At 41.8% G+C, this 16,936-nt stretch overlaps 1 protein-coding gene across 1 annotated transcript in view; it reads right to left on the bottom strand.

The window, feature by feature from the left end:
• The window catches only part of LOC138535425 (P-selectin-like), an 899,675-nt gene that overhangs the window by 730,988 nt on the left and 151,751 nt on the right, over positions 1–16,936 (bottom strand). Inside the window, exon 4 of the mRNA XM_069641294.1 lies at positions 7,258–7,638. Within this exon, the coding sequence (XP_069497395.1) occupies positions 7,258–7,638 (381 nt within the window). The remainder of the gene's footprint in view (positions 1–7,257; positions 7,639–16,936) is intronic.

The following is a 16,936-nucleotide window of genomic DNA, read 5'->3' on the forward strand; positions in this document are numbered from 1 at the left end:
AAAAGTCTGCACATTTTTCTGGCCAATCGGAGGCCAGTCCGCGGACAGCACAGGGAAGTGCGTCCGCGGAGCGAACATAGATATCACTAATCTTTTTGCTTTACATTTTGGTAATTCAAAAAGAAACTACTGGACGGATTAGGTCTATGGGAAAAAATACATTTTGGGACCCCCGTATAACTTTGCCCCCCCTGGACCAAACCTCACCAAACTTTGCAAAACAATTCAGAGTGGGCCATATACTTTTTTTTTTGCAAAGTTTGGTGAGGATTCGTCCAGGGGGAGCGAAGTTATAAGCCACCCAAAAAGTGCTCTTCTTATGGAAACAGCAACTTAACCATAACTACATGGCCACTACTATATATATATATATATATATATATATATATATATATATATATATATATATATATATACGAAGCTTGCTGTGATATACGAAAAGGTATATTGTTAACTGGCAAGGTGGAAACTGGGGTTGTGGAAGATCATGGGAGTGTGGAATAGATGTATGGTTGGGATTTTTCCTATGGCCAGCTGAGTGCCCTTATGGAGTAGTTCCTTTTCCTGAAGTGCTCCCAAACTGGTTAAGTGACGATGGCCATCTCCAAGCTTTAAACGCTGAAACACAAGTTCAACCAGTAACACCATTACTTGACGTTAACAATAGCACTGAATATGTAATTGTGAATAACATTAAAATGGTAGAATCAACTGTAAAATACCCACAGCCTTCCCACATAACAGATCTCATGCAGTATTGTTTCTATGTCCTTTACACTAGAAAATAAATCAAATGATCTCCTAGCTGATTTACTACTTCTCTGAGGTACCCACTGCTACTGTGTTGACGGCCGGGAGACAGGTTGGTGGTCACGTAAATGGGACTTCGGACATGGCGAACTTGCCACATGCTATGCATCAGGGAGTGGCACCAGATTCATGTGAAATTGAGGAGTGGGATATTAGGGAAGAGCCCATGGCTGCTGATAGATTGAAAATGCTACTTAGTGACAATACTTGAATCAAGGAATGACACTTTTCAGAATATTTAGATGACAGGATGTGCACCATGATCCAGCACCGTAGGTCACCAGAAATCCATTTTCATGACTTTAAGAGATATACTCAAGCATATGATCTAAAATTGTGGTAGGACACTGTCTCGAAGTTAGATAGGACAGGATATTGATATGTAGTGTTGAATGCAACTTTAGCCACAGCAATGTTTACTGTACTCTTATCTGCTTTCCAGGTTACCACTTGCTATCCTAACTACTTGGGAAGAGCTGGATTTAAGCTGCAGCAGCAAAAAAGGAGCTGTTTGGAAGGTGACAAAGAAATGAAGTAGATATGATATGAAATGGGGCGAAAACCAGACTTGCAGCTTGGGGCATCTATAAAGGAACACATTTAGATGGCCAGAAGGACCGTCTAGAAGAGGTCACCAGGCTTATAGTTAGCGAGAGCTCTCAAGCTGTAAAGCACATGTCGGTGAACTGCATGTTATTGGTGCTCTCAGCCAGTTAACCTGAAACGCATTGCATTATCTGATGAAATCTTTGGTGCCAGCTGGCAAGATCTTGCAGTGAGGTATAGCACATGAAGACGTGCAGGGCTTTCTAAATATCCAACTAATTTCAATTCTGGATTAGGTACAGCACATCCGCTGGCCAAGACTGATGGGAAATGACTCAGGAATACCAGAGTACCTGTGGCCATTAGGAAACATCTGGAAGTACAACAATTGGTCCTGTGAAGAAAAGGACTCCACGTTTAGCACACTGTGCCCAATTCGAGGTCTGTTGACCCCAGCCAGCTGGATACTGCTTGCTCCATGGGCAGGGTTCACCTGGAATGCATGAAGCACCACAGCGTTTGGGAAGTACAACCGCATGTCAGTGCTGCCGGTATTAGATCTCTGCCCAGGGAATAACCTTTGATTTGTAATTTGGGATTGGCTCAAATTTTTAGAAATATTGCCACGATTTCGTGCTGTAAATGAGGAATTGTACGAAGCTGTTTTCATCCTTCGGGTCTTTAGTTGAGATACGCTATAATGATGTGAGCCATTCAAAGAAAGATCAAGATCATACTTTACCTCTTTTACATGATGCCAGTTCGGTCTTTTTGGAAGAGTGTGTTGATTTTAGAGAATTAATGTGGATATCATTTTATGGATTATTTGTATTTTTTTTTCTCTCTATTTTTTTTAAAGGTTTGTAATAAACCATATAAAAATAATTAAAAAAAATAAAAATTGAACCTATGGCCTGTGCAGCCACCCCAGTTACACTGTTTGAATTTCACAAAAATATGACATATGGATATTCATGGATTAACTTAAATATGGCACTAGGACTCAGATATTCTTAGAACATGATCGTGGAATACCGAAGCGTACTATTTGTCAGACAACCCTAAAGACGAAACTACTTGCACCCAGAACACACTGAGTTCAGGACACTAGTTACACCAGGACTCAGTTATACTCAGAACATGATTGCGGAGTACACAAACGCATTTTTTGTCAGACAACATATGAGATGTAATTACATGCACCCTAAATACACTGAGATTAGGACAAAATTTTGAGTCAGATGTATCATCTGCACCTTTATAAACTCATGATACTACATGTCCCATAAAGCACTGGGAACTATGGCACTTAGCCACGCAAGATTTGGACGCTAACATTACAAGTAGCCACATCCTCCACCCAGGTACCCTTGGTTTTGCATATCTAAAATTAAAAGAAGTAGCAACGGCTCATCTCTGTATCTCTCTTTGATTAGCTAACCCCAAATAGGAACTTTTCGATCAGTTTGTATCCACATATTTTCTATCTCTAGTGACAAACTTGTCCCTAAATATGGCCGACAGCGTTGTACACACCAAAACAGAAGTAGGACTAATTGGTTACCATGGTAACAACACAAATGCAACTCAGAGTCACCTGACTCGGCTATCAGCAGGAACCCGACACGTGATGCACTAAATCAGATACTTGAAGGTAAGCCCTAAGGGGAACAGCAAGCCCACCCACCAGGTTTTCCAATCACCAACGGGTCCACATCAAGCAGGCATACTCGCTGCACCGCTGTAACTTTTTTGAGTGACAACTTGTTGTTCTAAATTAGGATTACGTTTTAACCAACATATGGCACGCAGACTTAATTGTTCACTTGTTATTTAAGTATACATTTGACAAAATCGCACTCACTTTGGTTTGTTTATGGACTGCATTGAAAACACAGAATAATTAAGCACGCAACTTTCGACATAGCTAATGTGTTCCAGAATACTTTAAAGATAATTGCAAATTGCACTGCACATCGTAGCACTATGTATATAGGAATAACTGCTAAAACCATGTGCACCCAACTCATGAGGGTAACTAATTAGCAACTGCACAACCTAGAAGTGAACATAACGCACTTTCTACCTTTTATTTTTACAAGCACTCACAGCGCTTATTAGTCTGATGGGACTCTAATTGCCAACACAACATGAAAGAGCTACTTGAACTCCAAAGGATGGGTAAGCTCCAACAGTTTTCTGTCTTCTAGAAAGTAACAATGCAACCTAAACATGCACTCATTTTATCTTCATATTTGTTTTGTCTTTTTCCGTTCATCAAAATCATATAATCCTCCCTCCACCCTCCTCTCCTCCCACCTCCCTGGCGCTACCTTATGTCTCACCATTACGACCGGGCAACCTGATGGTATGTCTACAACCTTTTCTTACCGCATGCACCTGTATACATGTTTTCTCACCAATATGTAATGTTGTTATTTGAAATTCATGTATGTATTTCTCTTGAACATCCAACATCATTGTGTGAAAATTAATTTTGTTGACCATGGTTACTTATAATTTCTGAACTACTCTGATAATATGATGGTTAATATGATTGGAATGCACAATGGATTTTGGGAACTCTTGGGAATTCATTCTGCCTTATACTTCATTTAATTTGATCTGCGTTCTCATTTTTGCTTTAAACTATGGAATGTGCACATATTGTTTTTCTGTATATAGTATCTCAAACAGTTACTATTGCCCAGATTTGAAAAAAGGCACACTTAGGGTGCCGAAACACGTGTCATCTCTATGGGCCACCAATAAAATATGTGATAAATTATGAAAAGCATTTCGTTTGAAACTTAATCATCACTGTAGCGCCATGACTAACTCCAACCTTGTAATGAGGCCTTTACAGTAGCTGATTTCTCTACACAAAGAAAACATGGAGAAATTAATAGAATAGGGAAAATATTAGAATTCCGTGTGCAAAGGAAAACGGAGGAATTGGTTGAGAATTGCCAGGGTAAGAAGAATATTGATAGTCATGCAAGAAGTGCAAAAGTGGTGTCTGTCAGGAAATGGCAAACCCGGGCTATGATAACGAATGAGGGTGATGTCATTTTTCCGTGTGTGCATACGCACAGAAGCAGGTAAAAGGATTAAAATGGGACAAGTCGCTGCATGTATTATGACACTGATGGCTATTTTATGATACTCCAATGATGACTATTCTTTATTAAGCCCTAGAGTTATTATTTCACTTTAAAATTGCAGCAGACCTTTACAATTGGGACATTACTCAAAATCCTACCTACTAATGCCACTGCAGGTTTAAGAACATGCACAGTGCAGAACACCGAGATCAGTACTTTTCAGTTGCTGATGGATTGAAATGGTTAAAACTAGAGCAAACAAAGAATCCTTGATTACCAGCTTAAAGACGTAACGTGGTGGCAGACCAATTCCCCTCGCTTGAGGACAACAGGACCGTAGGCTAACAGCGTTGACCTGGTGAACTGAAAGTGAATGGACACGTGATAACAAAAACTGAAAAAGGACAACTATCGGTAATGAAAGGATTTATTGTTATGGGGGAGATGGGAAAAAACACACGAAAAATAACACAAGATAGCGAGAGGTCGTGCCCTCGGGGGGGTTTAAAGGTGAGGTGAGTTGGAGGGGGGGTTGGGGTGCTTTGTATAGTGGGATGGGATGTTATGCTCTCTGAAACACGCATGTCTTCAAATGAAGGTTTGCTTACTCATTCCCCTGATGACCTGATTGGATGATGATTTCTGTTATTGTTCACATCAACATTAGGAACAATAAACAAATACAGATAAAAATTAGGGTTTTTTTTTACATGAAAATGTCATGCTCTATACGGATGTTTCAGTTTTGGTCTTCAGTTCCTCTCTGTCCTGTAGCAGTATTGTGCAAGTCAGCAATAGTAAATGATGATTTTTCCAACTGCCAACAAAAAATACATGAAATATATCTCGAGGTTTAAAAAAATAAAAAGCAACGACAGTTTCCCCAAATGTTCCTTTTTTTAAAGCTTTCCCTAAAGAAATACATGTTTGCTAAACCGCTTTTTTAACGATGGCCCAAATAATCACTCCCAATGTCAGTAGTGCCTTAAAGGATAATTAGAAAATGTGCCCCGTTTTCAAATATTTATCACCTGGACATTATTTGAAATTTCCGTCCCCATTTTGGAATTATGGTAATCTGCATTTAGTCAGTCCAGGAGCTGGAACCTGCCTGCATCCACTATGTGGAGAGTCTACCTGATTATCATAAAGGAAAGTTAGTCTTACAGAGTTGCATTTGTTTGCCAGGAAAATACAAAACAAAAAAAATTGACATAACCTATAATCGATATACATTGTCAAAATTGGATTAAGAAGTTCATCATAAGAATTTTAAGATCCAATAAAATACACCAACAACACATAACTGTATACTAGACAGTTCAATTCAAAACTCAAAACATATAACATTAGAAATGTCAGAGGTGACTCTACTCGTCAAAGTAAACTCTATACACTTCTTCCAAGCCCTACATGCACATGTTTCTGTCCTAGTGGCCTACAAAGTACCAGACATTCCTCAGGGGCTGTACTAATAATCCTGTGTTTGGAAAATGAACTAAAAACAAGCTATTATTTCTTTGTGTCCACAAAATCCTGCTGGACATTTTCCTGGATTTGATTTCTTTGGTCACCATCAGCTATTAGTGCTATCCACCAATCACCATCATTACTTTGTGTGATTTAACGCTTGTACCACACTGCTAATTTTATTAGATTAGCAATTAGATTGGACAAATCATGTCTTGTTATTCATCCTACTGCGGTCCCTTCCTTACTATAACTCTTAGGGTTTTTTGCAAAAATCAATCGATGAAAATCAATCATAAATGGCCAGTCCTGCAATTAGGGCTTTTAAATTGAATCCCTTTCTTCCTTTATCTTTCAGTGATTACTTTGTAATCACAAGAAGGAGGCCACTCTTTTGAGCAAAATTGATGCTTTAGAGACAGGAAAAAAGCTAGCCCACACACTGAAATCAATCAAACACACCCAACGGGAAACCATAGTACACTCGCTAACCAGTCATATATACACACACACACAGGTTGCGCACACAACTCATTTTCCACCAGAGGACTAGTGTAGAGTGCCTAAACAGATCTACCTACTGTCATACTGCATGCATCCCCATCGCATGTCTACCACATGTATTCAGATATCCCAATTGTCATGAAATCAGACATTTGATTACAATTGGGATATTGTCATGAAATGTCATCAGACATTTTAGATGTCATCAGACATCTAAACATAGCGCTATAGATGTGCTTTTTTGTAAGCCCGATTTCTGGACATGCACAATTCAACTTACCAAGGTGACCTGCCCATCTCTGGGGGTCTAGGCACCAGCGCAAAAGAGACCCTGGTCAACACCTGTGCATGCATTTCTGTCAGTCACGTGATCCACACTTTAATGTATGATTGACTCTAGCACACACTTCAATGCGGGGAGTGAATTTCATCTTAACGGGAATAGGGAATGCTTTTTGTTTTCTTAATATTGTGCATCCCATTTGTGTTTTCTCTATGTAAAAATACGCCCATCTAACCTCCGTTTTGCTCATTTGCACAAAGCGAGAGGGCATCTGTGATATGCCCGTTTAAGGTACCCTGGGCGGATTGTTTGCACAAGGGACATCTGCAATGGATTATTGCAGGTTTAGAAGGATGAGTGGGTATAGACCCACTCAGCAAGGAAACATGTCAAGTGTGAAGGCTCGTATTTCAAGCTGATCAGAAGGTGAGTCACATACGGTGGTTTAATGCTGAGTATGCAGGATTCAAGAGAAAGGAGGGTCAAGACAAGACTTGACACAGATAAAGATGACTTAATTTGAATACATCAAGTATTTACCTAAGAAACAGAGGGCAATCTTTCCCTTCCTACAAGGCTCATCGTTCCATTGGCCTGTGTGATTTTTCCGCTTGATGTAAATCTCCACGCAGTCCTGTTTATTCTTTAAGTTATTTGGTTCCCCCGGGGCCCAGTTCTCAGCCTCTTTGGTCAGCGATTTGTTCGTTCCTACCCAGGTCCAGATCTGGTTAATTTTCCGGATGCCTATCCAGTAGTAGCTTGGGTTTCCTGGTAGAACATCATTGAGATATGCATTTTCTTCTTTGTTTTGGATTGCAACCATGTCCGTGTAATGAGTTCTGCACCATTGCCTTGCTTTGTCCCAGTTCATCAAATTAGTGCTAGGGTGATATGTCCATGCATCAGTCAGCACCATAAGACCTATCAGAAAAAAAGGAGCATTAGGCATTTATTTGATATGTGCCATCCTTCTCTAATATCAATCTGACATTATTTTCTGGGCATAGTAAAGGTCATAGCCAGACTGAGCCGTACACAACTTACAATGACCTCAGAATCATCTGGAGGTATCCGCACAGGCTCTTGCACTGTTTTCTATGATTGCCCCTTCACAGGCTACAATTTACTTTCTATTTACCCCTTTCCTCATCTCACAAATGCATACCCCATCAATTCAAAAGCAGACATGAAAAAACCTTTAACAGACACTTGTACTCAACCTCCTAGTAGGGGGAAAGAGTAAAGACTGTGTTTCTTTAATGTGTGGGCAATTGTAATGTTGTATGAACATGCAATTTGCTGGTCTTCAATACAAAGTTAACACAAACCCACTTGAAGCACCCGTTCCATAAGCAAGTAAGTAAATAAATGAGCAGCTCTGCAATTGTTGTAATTGTAATTATTGTGTCATGTCTTAGGGACACAGTTACAAATTCACTCCTTCAGGGGAAGCACTCCAAAAGAAGTTTGTGTAGCCTAAGATTGCCTTGGTTTGTTTCTTATGATTGTGCATATGTAAAAGAGTAATATTGGTTTAATAAGCATGTTTTGTGCAAATGCCAAAGGGAGAGCAGACTCAAATGACCTTTGGTGAAGAGAATCCAGGTAATGCAAAATTGCTATAACCTGTTGTTTGTTTCATTATTTACAAAACACAAAGCAATGCATCCGATCAGCAACTGCTAAAATTATTCTCTTGTTGTCTTGGAAAAACTTTGTGGGGCTCTGCCCTGCTAATTCTGACACTGCTAAATTTGTGCAGAAGCCAATTAAAAACTTTAAAGACATTAAGGAGATCTTTAGAAACAGCTCAGGTCAGGGGCATTTTTTTGTGCGGTGGCTGCCAGTTAATGGGTTCCTGAAATCCTCTGAGACTTGTGTTTAGGGTATCCTCCTAAAATCACTGCTTGTACACTTATACGGTGTCATGTAGATGAGTAGGATCAATATAGCTGTGACACAGAAGATTAGGGTATTAAATACACAATGATTAGGGGTGGTTGCATAAGAGGGCCAACTTAAATTGAATATAACTCAAGAACATATTGTCATCATCTTTGGGGTTAAATCCAAAGTCTCTGAATTTCATAATCCTCAATCCAGGTAAACCCTTCCACTGCGTATATCCTAAATTGTAGGCCACTCACAGTTTGGGGGGTTTGAATGTCCCCACACTTCTTTCTTGGCTTCTCTTTCTGTAGATTCAGATCCTCTGCTGTTTCTGGGGAGTCCTCTTTCCTGGGTCTTTTGACATCTGCATGTGCTTTCTTGTAAGTCTGGATAATGACAGAGGTTAGGGCTTGGAGATACCAGGATAAGACCAACAGCTTTCACCTGCAGGCTTCCAAGTCAGGCTTCTCTATAGGTTGGGCCAGTGTGCCTTCTCCTCCTCCCCATTTTATGATCCTGGTTCTAGTCCTCAACACACTGTTCTCTGGTTTCCTCTTCAAGCAGTGGCAATGTGGTCATGCCTAAGGGGACCTTTGCCCATCGTCCTGTCTTCTCTTCTCCTTCATCTCTGTCTCTCTATTTCTGTCTCTTTTACCTCTTCAACACTGCGGCACATGCACTCCTCCTTCTCTCCTTCCGTGTAACCTCCACTCTACTCCTGAATATGTTCCTGCTCCTGTGTATTAGCTCCAACCTTTACTTGAAGCTACTTCGCTGTCTCTTCTTTGATGTCACCTCCAAGCTCCTCTTCAAAGACATCCTAATCCTCCACCTCAATGTCTGTTCCATCCTCCTAAACCTACTCTTCATCCTCCCTTTCGATGTTACAGCCAACTTTATCTCTACTCTTTCCTCCTTCTCCTCCTTTATCTCTTCTTCCTGGCACGTTAATTATCTTGAGGGCCCCTCTCACCACCTCCTCCCTGTTTTCCATCTCACTCTCCCTCCATCTGACTACCTCCATCACACCTTCTTACACCTGCTCCACCTCAATATTCCTCACTTTCTGTCCTCAACTCTCATGAAACCTCTTTCACTGTCTCAAAACACCAAAACTTTTCTCTCAAACATTGCTGGTTATATAAGGGGTTACACCTACCCCTCAAGGATTCCCTGCGCTTCGGTGTGGGTTAATACTGTGCTTTGGCTCGGTTTGGCTAAACCGTGTTGCTTTGTGGGCTTTGCTCTACTATGATAGCCTTGCCCTTGGGTCTTAGAGGGGCAACCAGAACTATGACCAAGCCTGGCTTTCCATCTTGGGACTACATACATTAAGCAAGGCTGTTGCAGTGGAATAAGCACCGGAAATGTCTTAGAAGGTATTACTCAGTGGTGAATTTAACTTGGCCAGATTGAGGGCCCTTGGTGTGTGGTTGACTGCACATGTTGTGTGACTATTGGCAACATTATTTTTTAGCAAGAACCATATTATTTCCAGATTCTGGCTTTGTTCTCTCTTTGACCAGTAAAACCCTCCTTGCATGATGGTCCTAGTACTACCTGTAAGGGAGGCATGGTATCTCAAGTATGACATTGACACAAAAAGTACAATTGGCAAAACCTTTATTGAAGTTTCAGTGAGGTTGGAGAAACTCCTACTTTTCCCTATAGCCAAGAGGGGAGGAGTCTCGACCATCAAATAATAAATAAAACAGTCCTCGTTGAGTCCGTCAAATCAAAATAGCCTATACTAACAAAACCTAATGCCTGCCCTATATCTTGTACACAAAGTGTGAAAAGGAGAATATGTATGTAGAGGAAAGCCAGTGTTGAAATGTAAAGAATAAATGTGGCTGAGTTAGCTCTCGTCCCCATGTTGGATAGCACGGAGTAAGGCGGTCCCTGTAGGCATGATGACACACTCTGGCTCAAATTCTTACCACAAAGGCAGTTCAAAATGTAGATCGAGGCCCGCCTGGCCTGCCACATGAAATTCATAAATGTCCAATTTCCAAAACACAGTTCACCATAAAGTTCACATCGGTCCCACTCTGTCAGGCTCAGACCTCTTAAGGCTAAAGTTCACGCCGGTCTCCCTCAGTCGGGTTCATGCCGCTCACAGCAAAACAAAACACTTGCAGCGGTTCCCTTCCCCAGGCTTAATTCACCTCCTTTAGGGGTTCCCTTCCCCTAACTTATTACACTTCTGGTCTCTCTCAGTCAAGCTTGGACCATTTCCTGATGTCGAAGACTTTCAAATGTGTTTGACTTTTTCTACAGACCAACGCAGGACCACTTCGACTTTCCAGCTTTCAACTCACACTCTTATGTTATTTGCCACAGTGCTTCCTCGTCTGGGTAGTTCACTGTCTCATGCATCAAAGTTCAACGTTCACCTTTTTGCTTTCCCCTTCTCTTGGGGTTAATTTTCATCACCTCGCTTTTACAGTTTATTCACTTTATCTCTACAAACTTTTCACCTTTCACAGAGACTTTCGAGTGTGCTACTTCCTTTTGCCTGACCACTCCATTACTCAGTATTGCTGACTTTACAGCTATTGTTACTTCAAGGTTAATTTGCATGTCTGCCTTTCTTCCCATATCACCCACACGTTTGCAGCCTTCAATCGTGCAATATTTTGTTGCCACTTCAATCTTTCTTTAGCACACACTGGTCTCTCATGTCGTTTGCCAACTCACCAGCTGTGTGCGTTTCTTTCTTGTCTTTACTGTCTTCCAGTTTGCGAGTCAAGCTTAGTACCACAGACTTGGCCTTGCCTCCCCAACTCTGCCGTTCACCCGGGAGGGTCGCTGGCATCCTTGAAACACAATGCAGCCTTCTTGTTTGGGCTTTGGCCTTCTCCATGTGTCTTTTGTGACCTTTTGGAGGCAACAACCTCCTGCAGGGAACTCCTGGAGTTCTCCACTCGTGGCTCTCATCCCTTGGTCCGTTGCTCTGCTCCAGTAGGTTTGCCTTCACACTGGAAGTTCTGCTCTTACTCGTGTTACATCTTGCTCAGAGTGTGTCTCTATGTTCCTCCTTTTTTTGTGTGAGGAGAGCTAATTGGTATCAGATGTATGCACTTAGAGTCAAGTGCCTGACTTTGCCTGACCCAATTAGCACGACATGTCCAACGTGATATGTAAGAGTTCGCATTTTTACTCTCAGTTGCCCTCTTCCTCGGCCCAGCATATGAAAAGGGGGAGAGGGGAGTTGGAAAATCTAATGAAATAGGAGGGATCATGGGTACGGGAAAGGGAGGAATACTGTGTCTCACCATCGGCTCTCCCACCTCCACTGCCCAAAGACCCCTCACCCAGGTGATCCTCCCACATTGGGCCACCCCCAGGAACTGGATCCAAAAGTGATGGCCATTTCCTGGCCACCAGGATGAAAAGTCCCAGAGGACTAGCGGGTGAGACACCTTTTGGTTTCTCACATACCCCATCTACTTTTACAATTGCCATGCAAGAATTTGCTGTGGGAGACGGTCCCGCAAATACTTTATGGGGCATACCTTTGGAATGGCTGCACCAGACTGGTGCTTTCTGCATTTCCTATGCTTGTAACCTCTTTAAAGGGAACAGGCACTTGTTCTTGCACACTTTGACATGTATTTGACAGCCGGGGCAAGGTGGGGAAGGCCAGAGGATCCTTCCCTTATTGTGAAGGATTCCAGTCGGGCGTCACACACCGGACCAGGACTCCTGCCCTTAGCCTCGGATGTAGCGCTCAATTAGAATACTTTCTCTTTATTTTCTACGAATTCAAATTGATCCGATACCCAACCTGTCTCACACCCCCTTTTACAAATACCCCGGGTCACAATGGACCATGAACCAGGCCGGTTGGTGGGAATACAATATTTATTTATTTTAATTTCAAAGGAAATCACACCATTTTTATATTGGGCGGCAATCACCAATGGGGTGATAATTACAATTAAAACTACTCAATACACGTGGGTAACCTACAAGAACATATCTAAAGCACAAATGAATAGGAGCACTTTTTCAATTAGGATAGATACCACCCACGTTAATGTTTCCCCCTGCAATGTTACCTCAAACTCCAATATTGCAGTGACATAAATGACACTCGGATTTTGACAAATAATTAATCATATGTGTGTTTAAATAATGATGTACATATGTTTTATCACAGTATCAGGGATGTTATATCACTAGCAACTATAAGGTAAGGTATCAAAAAAGGCAGACAGTTCAAAAATCAACTTGAAATGAAAACACAGTGCATCCAAATTCACACCTTTGCAGTTTTAAATGTCAAAATGTAAAAAAACGGGTGAAATGCATAGAATCAGAATGTGTTTTTTTTAGGCTGGGTGATAGATGCACATCACAGGGACAACATATAAGTGAAAGAGTGACTATAGCTGGATCAAAGGATGAGATTTTCAAGGTGAAAGGAGATTCGGTTTTGGTAAAATAAAGCAGTTAAAATGAGAAAATCAGTTTGGAAAGTAAAAGGACCATTTTTACTTAAACTAGATTATCAAGAATAGATTGTTAAAGAAAGACACGGTACGTTCCAAGGTTAATTTGCAACTTAACCTTTTCAACCCATGTTCAAATGTATGTGGGAATTAATTTAAATGATTCCAAATATGACTAAGGACTTTTGATCTAAGGTAGAAATGAATGGCATGATGGAGCTAACACTAGGAAATCAAGGGCAAGATGCACAGAGAATTAGAACAGTTTTAGACATGTTATCAGGGTCTGGATAGGACTACTTAGAAAGTAGGACAAAGACAAAGGGTCAAGATGGGATAGGCTATGTGTTGCTATGAGATGGGGAAATACTCATGATCCACCTTTGAGTTTGGGATTTGGGACAGTCAACTGGGTTCTGGACTCAAAATCTCAGGTCACAACATGGCGGACGCCCCTCACAGCAAACAGCTGGGCAAGTCTGGTCATTGGATGGCAAGAGTACAGCGGGCATGCAGGTAGTGGGCAAAAAGCCGGTCTGGTCACAGGATCTTCCCAAAAGGGTACCACAGCTTTTCCCCCTTGTTATTGGGATTTTAGTGGGGTTTCTGGATCAATGGCTTTGCTGGGATAGGGTCAGCTATGCTTTGGCTTGGAAGTAGAGTCTGGAATCTTGCAAAGGTGTATCTCAAATGTCTGGCTACGCAGGCGCTGGAAATTCAGGAGCGAGTCCCTTCCTCTGTCAGCCTCTCTTATTTATAAGGAATGGTGATATCATAGGATTATACGGTGGGCCAGGTTTAGGCTGGGCATGGCTCAAACAAGTGGATTGGTCAGGGGTGATTGTTACCGCCTTGCTGTCAGCAAGTTGGATTTCAGGGGCATGACATCAGGTTTATGACGTGGGCTTTACAATGCAGAGGATCATCCCACAGTTACTTTTGCTAAAATCAGTCTTAACATATACAGTTGTGGCACTCTAACAAACTATATGGGCAGATTACATATTTCACACAGAGGATGGCAGTCCAATTCTCACGTTTGTAGGACTTTGTTTCGTCCGTCTAATAATTTTTCGTCATTTTAGTGAGGAAGGCTTCACCCAAAATCCCACAATTTTAGGTGTGTGTACATATTATCATAGGGCATATGTCCGTTCATTTTTGACGTTCCATCATATGTACTTTCCCATGATTAACATTATCCTGGTGTTTGTGTCCCATACACGCGATGGACAGCCACAATATCTTGTTTGAAAGCCACGAAAATCATATTTAAACTGTACAACTTTTACATTACTGAGCTGTCCGGTTATAGAATTAACTGTCTTAAAAGTTTATTCATTAAAAAGTCTTTTGAACCAAATGGGGCTGGCCTTTGTCCTTCAACTGGGACCATATTTCTCAGGCTACCAGCAAATGTCAACTTAGCCCAGGGTTGTCATGGAGTTTTTCTTTGGAGCTCCTTGGTTTGAGTGGATGATTTTTGTCACTTCTAGAAGTCACACGTAGGTGTCCCAGAATGTATTGTCTCAAGCTGGAGCACAGACACAAGTCTGATGGGCATGTGATATTTCTTTCTCTTGGCCTATTCAGAGTTTCCAAGGGCACAATTAGCACGTAAGTGTCCCAGAACCTATTGTGGTTTCTTTTCGGGGGAAGGCCTCTCCTGTTGCTAGCAACTCCCAAGCAGCAAACCTGTTTGGCTAGTTCCACAATACAGCCAATACCTTAGTTATTTTATTTTTCTGCATCAGAATCATGTCTGTTGAAACAAAACATCCCATCTAGGTTTTCACACAACACCACCCTGACATTTCCAGGCAAGCACAGGGCCTTCTTCAAGATTACACTTTTAAAACAGACATCTTTCTCATTTGCAAAAGCACATTTTGACACGTTGTGAATGCTTCTGGGATTTCCCTTTCAAATTCGTTATTCTCTCCCATCTGGATTTCAAACATTGTTTGTAGCCCTAGCAAGTTTCTCTTACACCACAGTCTGTACAAAGCAAAGGTCCCTTGAAATTGACATATGCACAGAGAGCTAGGGTTTCTTTTTTCAGGGTTTATTTTTGACACTTTGTAGCCAAAAGTCAAGCGCTCTTCCGTAGGGCTGAAAGTAAAGTTTCTGGTGACTTCCCAGACCATGCCTTACACAGCCTGCCATTTTGTGACGGTGCTCTCTTTTGCTGCTACAATCTGAATGTGGATGGACACAGCTAGATCTCCTGGGATACGAACTGTGTCAGGTTGAACAGATGAGGAAGCGCATCAGGGCGCCATCATTATAAAGGCCAAATATTTCCTTTTTGAAGGGGGAATGTGGATCAAGTGGCAAAGCAATGCTGCTTCTCAATTTTCTTCTTGGTGCATGTAAGCAACACACTGGCAGGCTTTCTCAGTGTGCCCCCTTGTTCCATCCTGCCCAATAGGTGCTTGGCAAGACAGTGAAGCCATAATTTTGTAGCTGCAAACGCAGTTCTGATGTGGGACAATGGTGCTTAAAGGAGCCAGCACAGCCATTTTGCTGTTAACTGCTGAAGTGCAGCTTGGTGATGTGAGGAAATACTGCTGAGTGGGTAAATGTATCCCACATTATGCCCCCAGGCCCAGAAACACTGCATAGGTGAGGATGTTGAGTACAGTGCTTGGACATATCACCATGCACTGATTTGATGTCCTGGGACAAAAGGGCACATGGGTGAGGGAAAGCTTGAGGGAGTAGACCACACAGGGAATTAGACGGCACAGGCCCTTATGCCCACAGGCCCACCATTGCTTTGTAGGTGGAAGCATCCAGACCCCATGGCTACCTCATCCTCTATCTCAAAACCAAGTCTGGGCACTTTGTCACATGGGATATATAAATAAATATTCTATTATAGAAAAGAGGGAAACATTGATTTCAATATCTGTGAAAGGGACAGAAAGGCTTTCAGAGCAGCAGTACTTCATTCCTATGCTGTCCCGAGAAGAAATGGGATGCGCAAAAGGATAACAAAAGACCTTTTCACGCATTGCCCAAACACCTTCACCCATTCAAAGCTGTCACAAGAGAATGCATGGATAATGCCTTCATTTGTGGGACGATATGATTTGTGAAGCAGACCATGGTGTAATGAAGGTAATGCTCAGATAAAGTACTATATAGTAATTGAATTCATTAGAAGGCGTGCCCTCACGTACTAAGGAAGTGGAAAGAAATGCAGATGCCTTACCTGGCAATCAATAAGCTTAACAATATTGAAAATCAGGGTCCATTAAAATCTCTTGAAGATTGTAGGGATCGTTGAGATTTGGACAGATTTAACTGGATGAATCCCATTTTTCCACATTTTTTAACCACAATTGTTTACCATAACATGTGGGGAAGACCCCATACTACCGCCTCAACCGCCCTTTTATCCCCTTTTCTATATATCTAAACCCAACCCACCATCTATCTTTTTGCGGTAAAAAAGGTTAAAAAAAACCTTTGACAAAATGGGATTTGGCCAGTTTGGTATTCGAAGTGGTGCCTACTGTTTGCAATGCATGTGCTAATGCAGCACACATGTGCATGGCAATGCAAGTGGCCGAAATTGATCAATTTGGTTGCTGCCTAAGACTTGAAGTTATTCTTTCTGAGGCCTCTTTGGTGACTGTCCCGGTTGCTAGTTCCTTCCTCCTCTCTTCCTGCCAACTAACCCGACTCTACTTGCTGCCTGGCCCTCTGATTGTGGGACTGCACTTCTGTTTCTCCTGCCTGGTATTGCGTGTGCCTGTCCATTTCTTCTTAGTGTCTGTGCCACTGCTGCCTGAGACCCCTGATTTTGCAGCTGTCTGTCTTCCTAATCTGGACTGTACCCTGTTCTGGATTGCCACAGGTATTGT

Source organism: Ambystoma mexicanum, chromosome 1q, assembly GCF_040938575.1.
Source record: "Ambystoma mexicanum isolate Mex_15411 chromosome 1q, UKY_AmexF1_1, whole genome shotgun sequence".
Lineage (NCBI taxonomy): Eukaryota > Metazoa > Chordata > Amphibia > Caudata > Ambystomatidae > Ambystoma > Ambystoma mexicanum.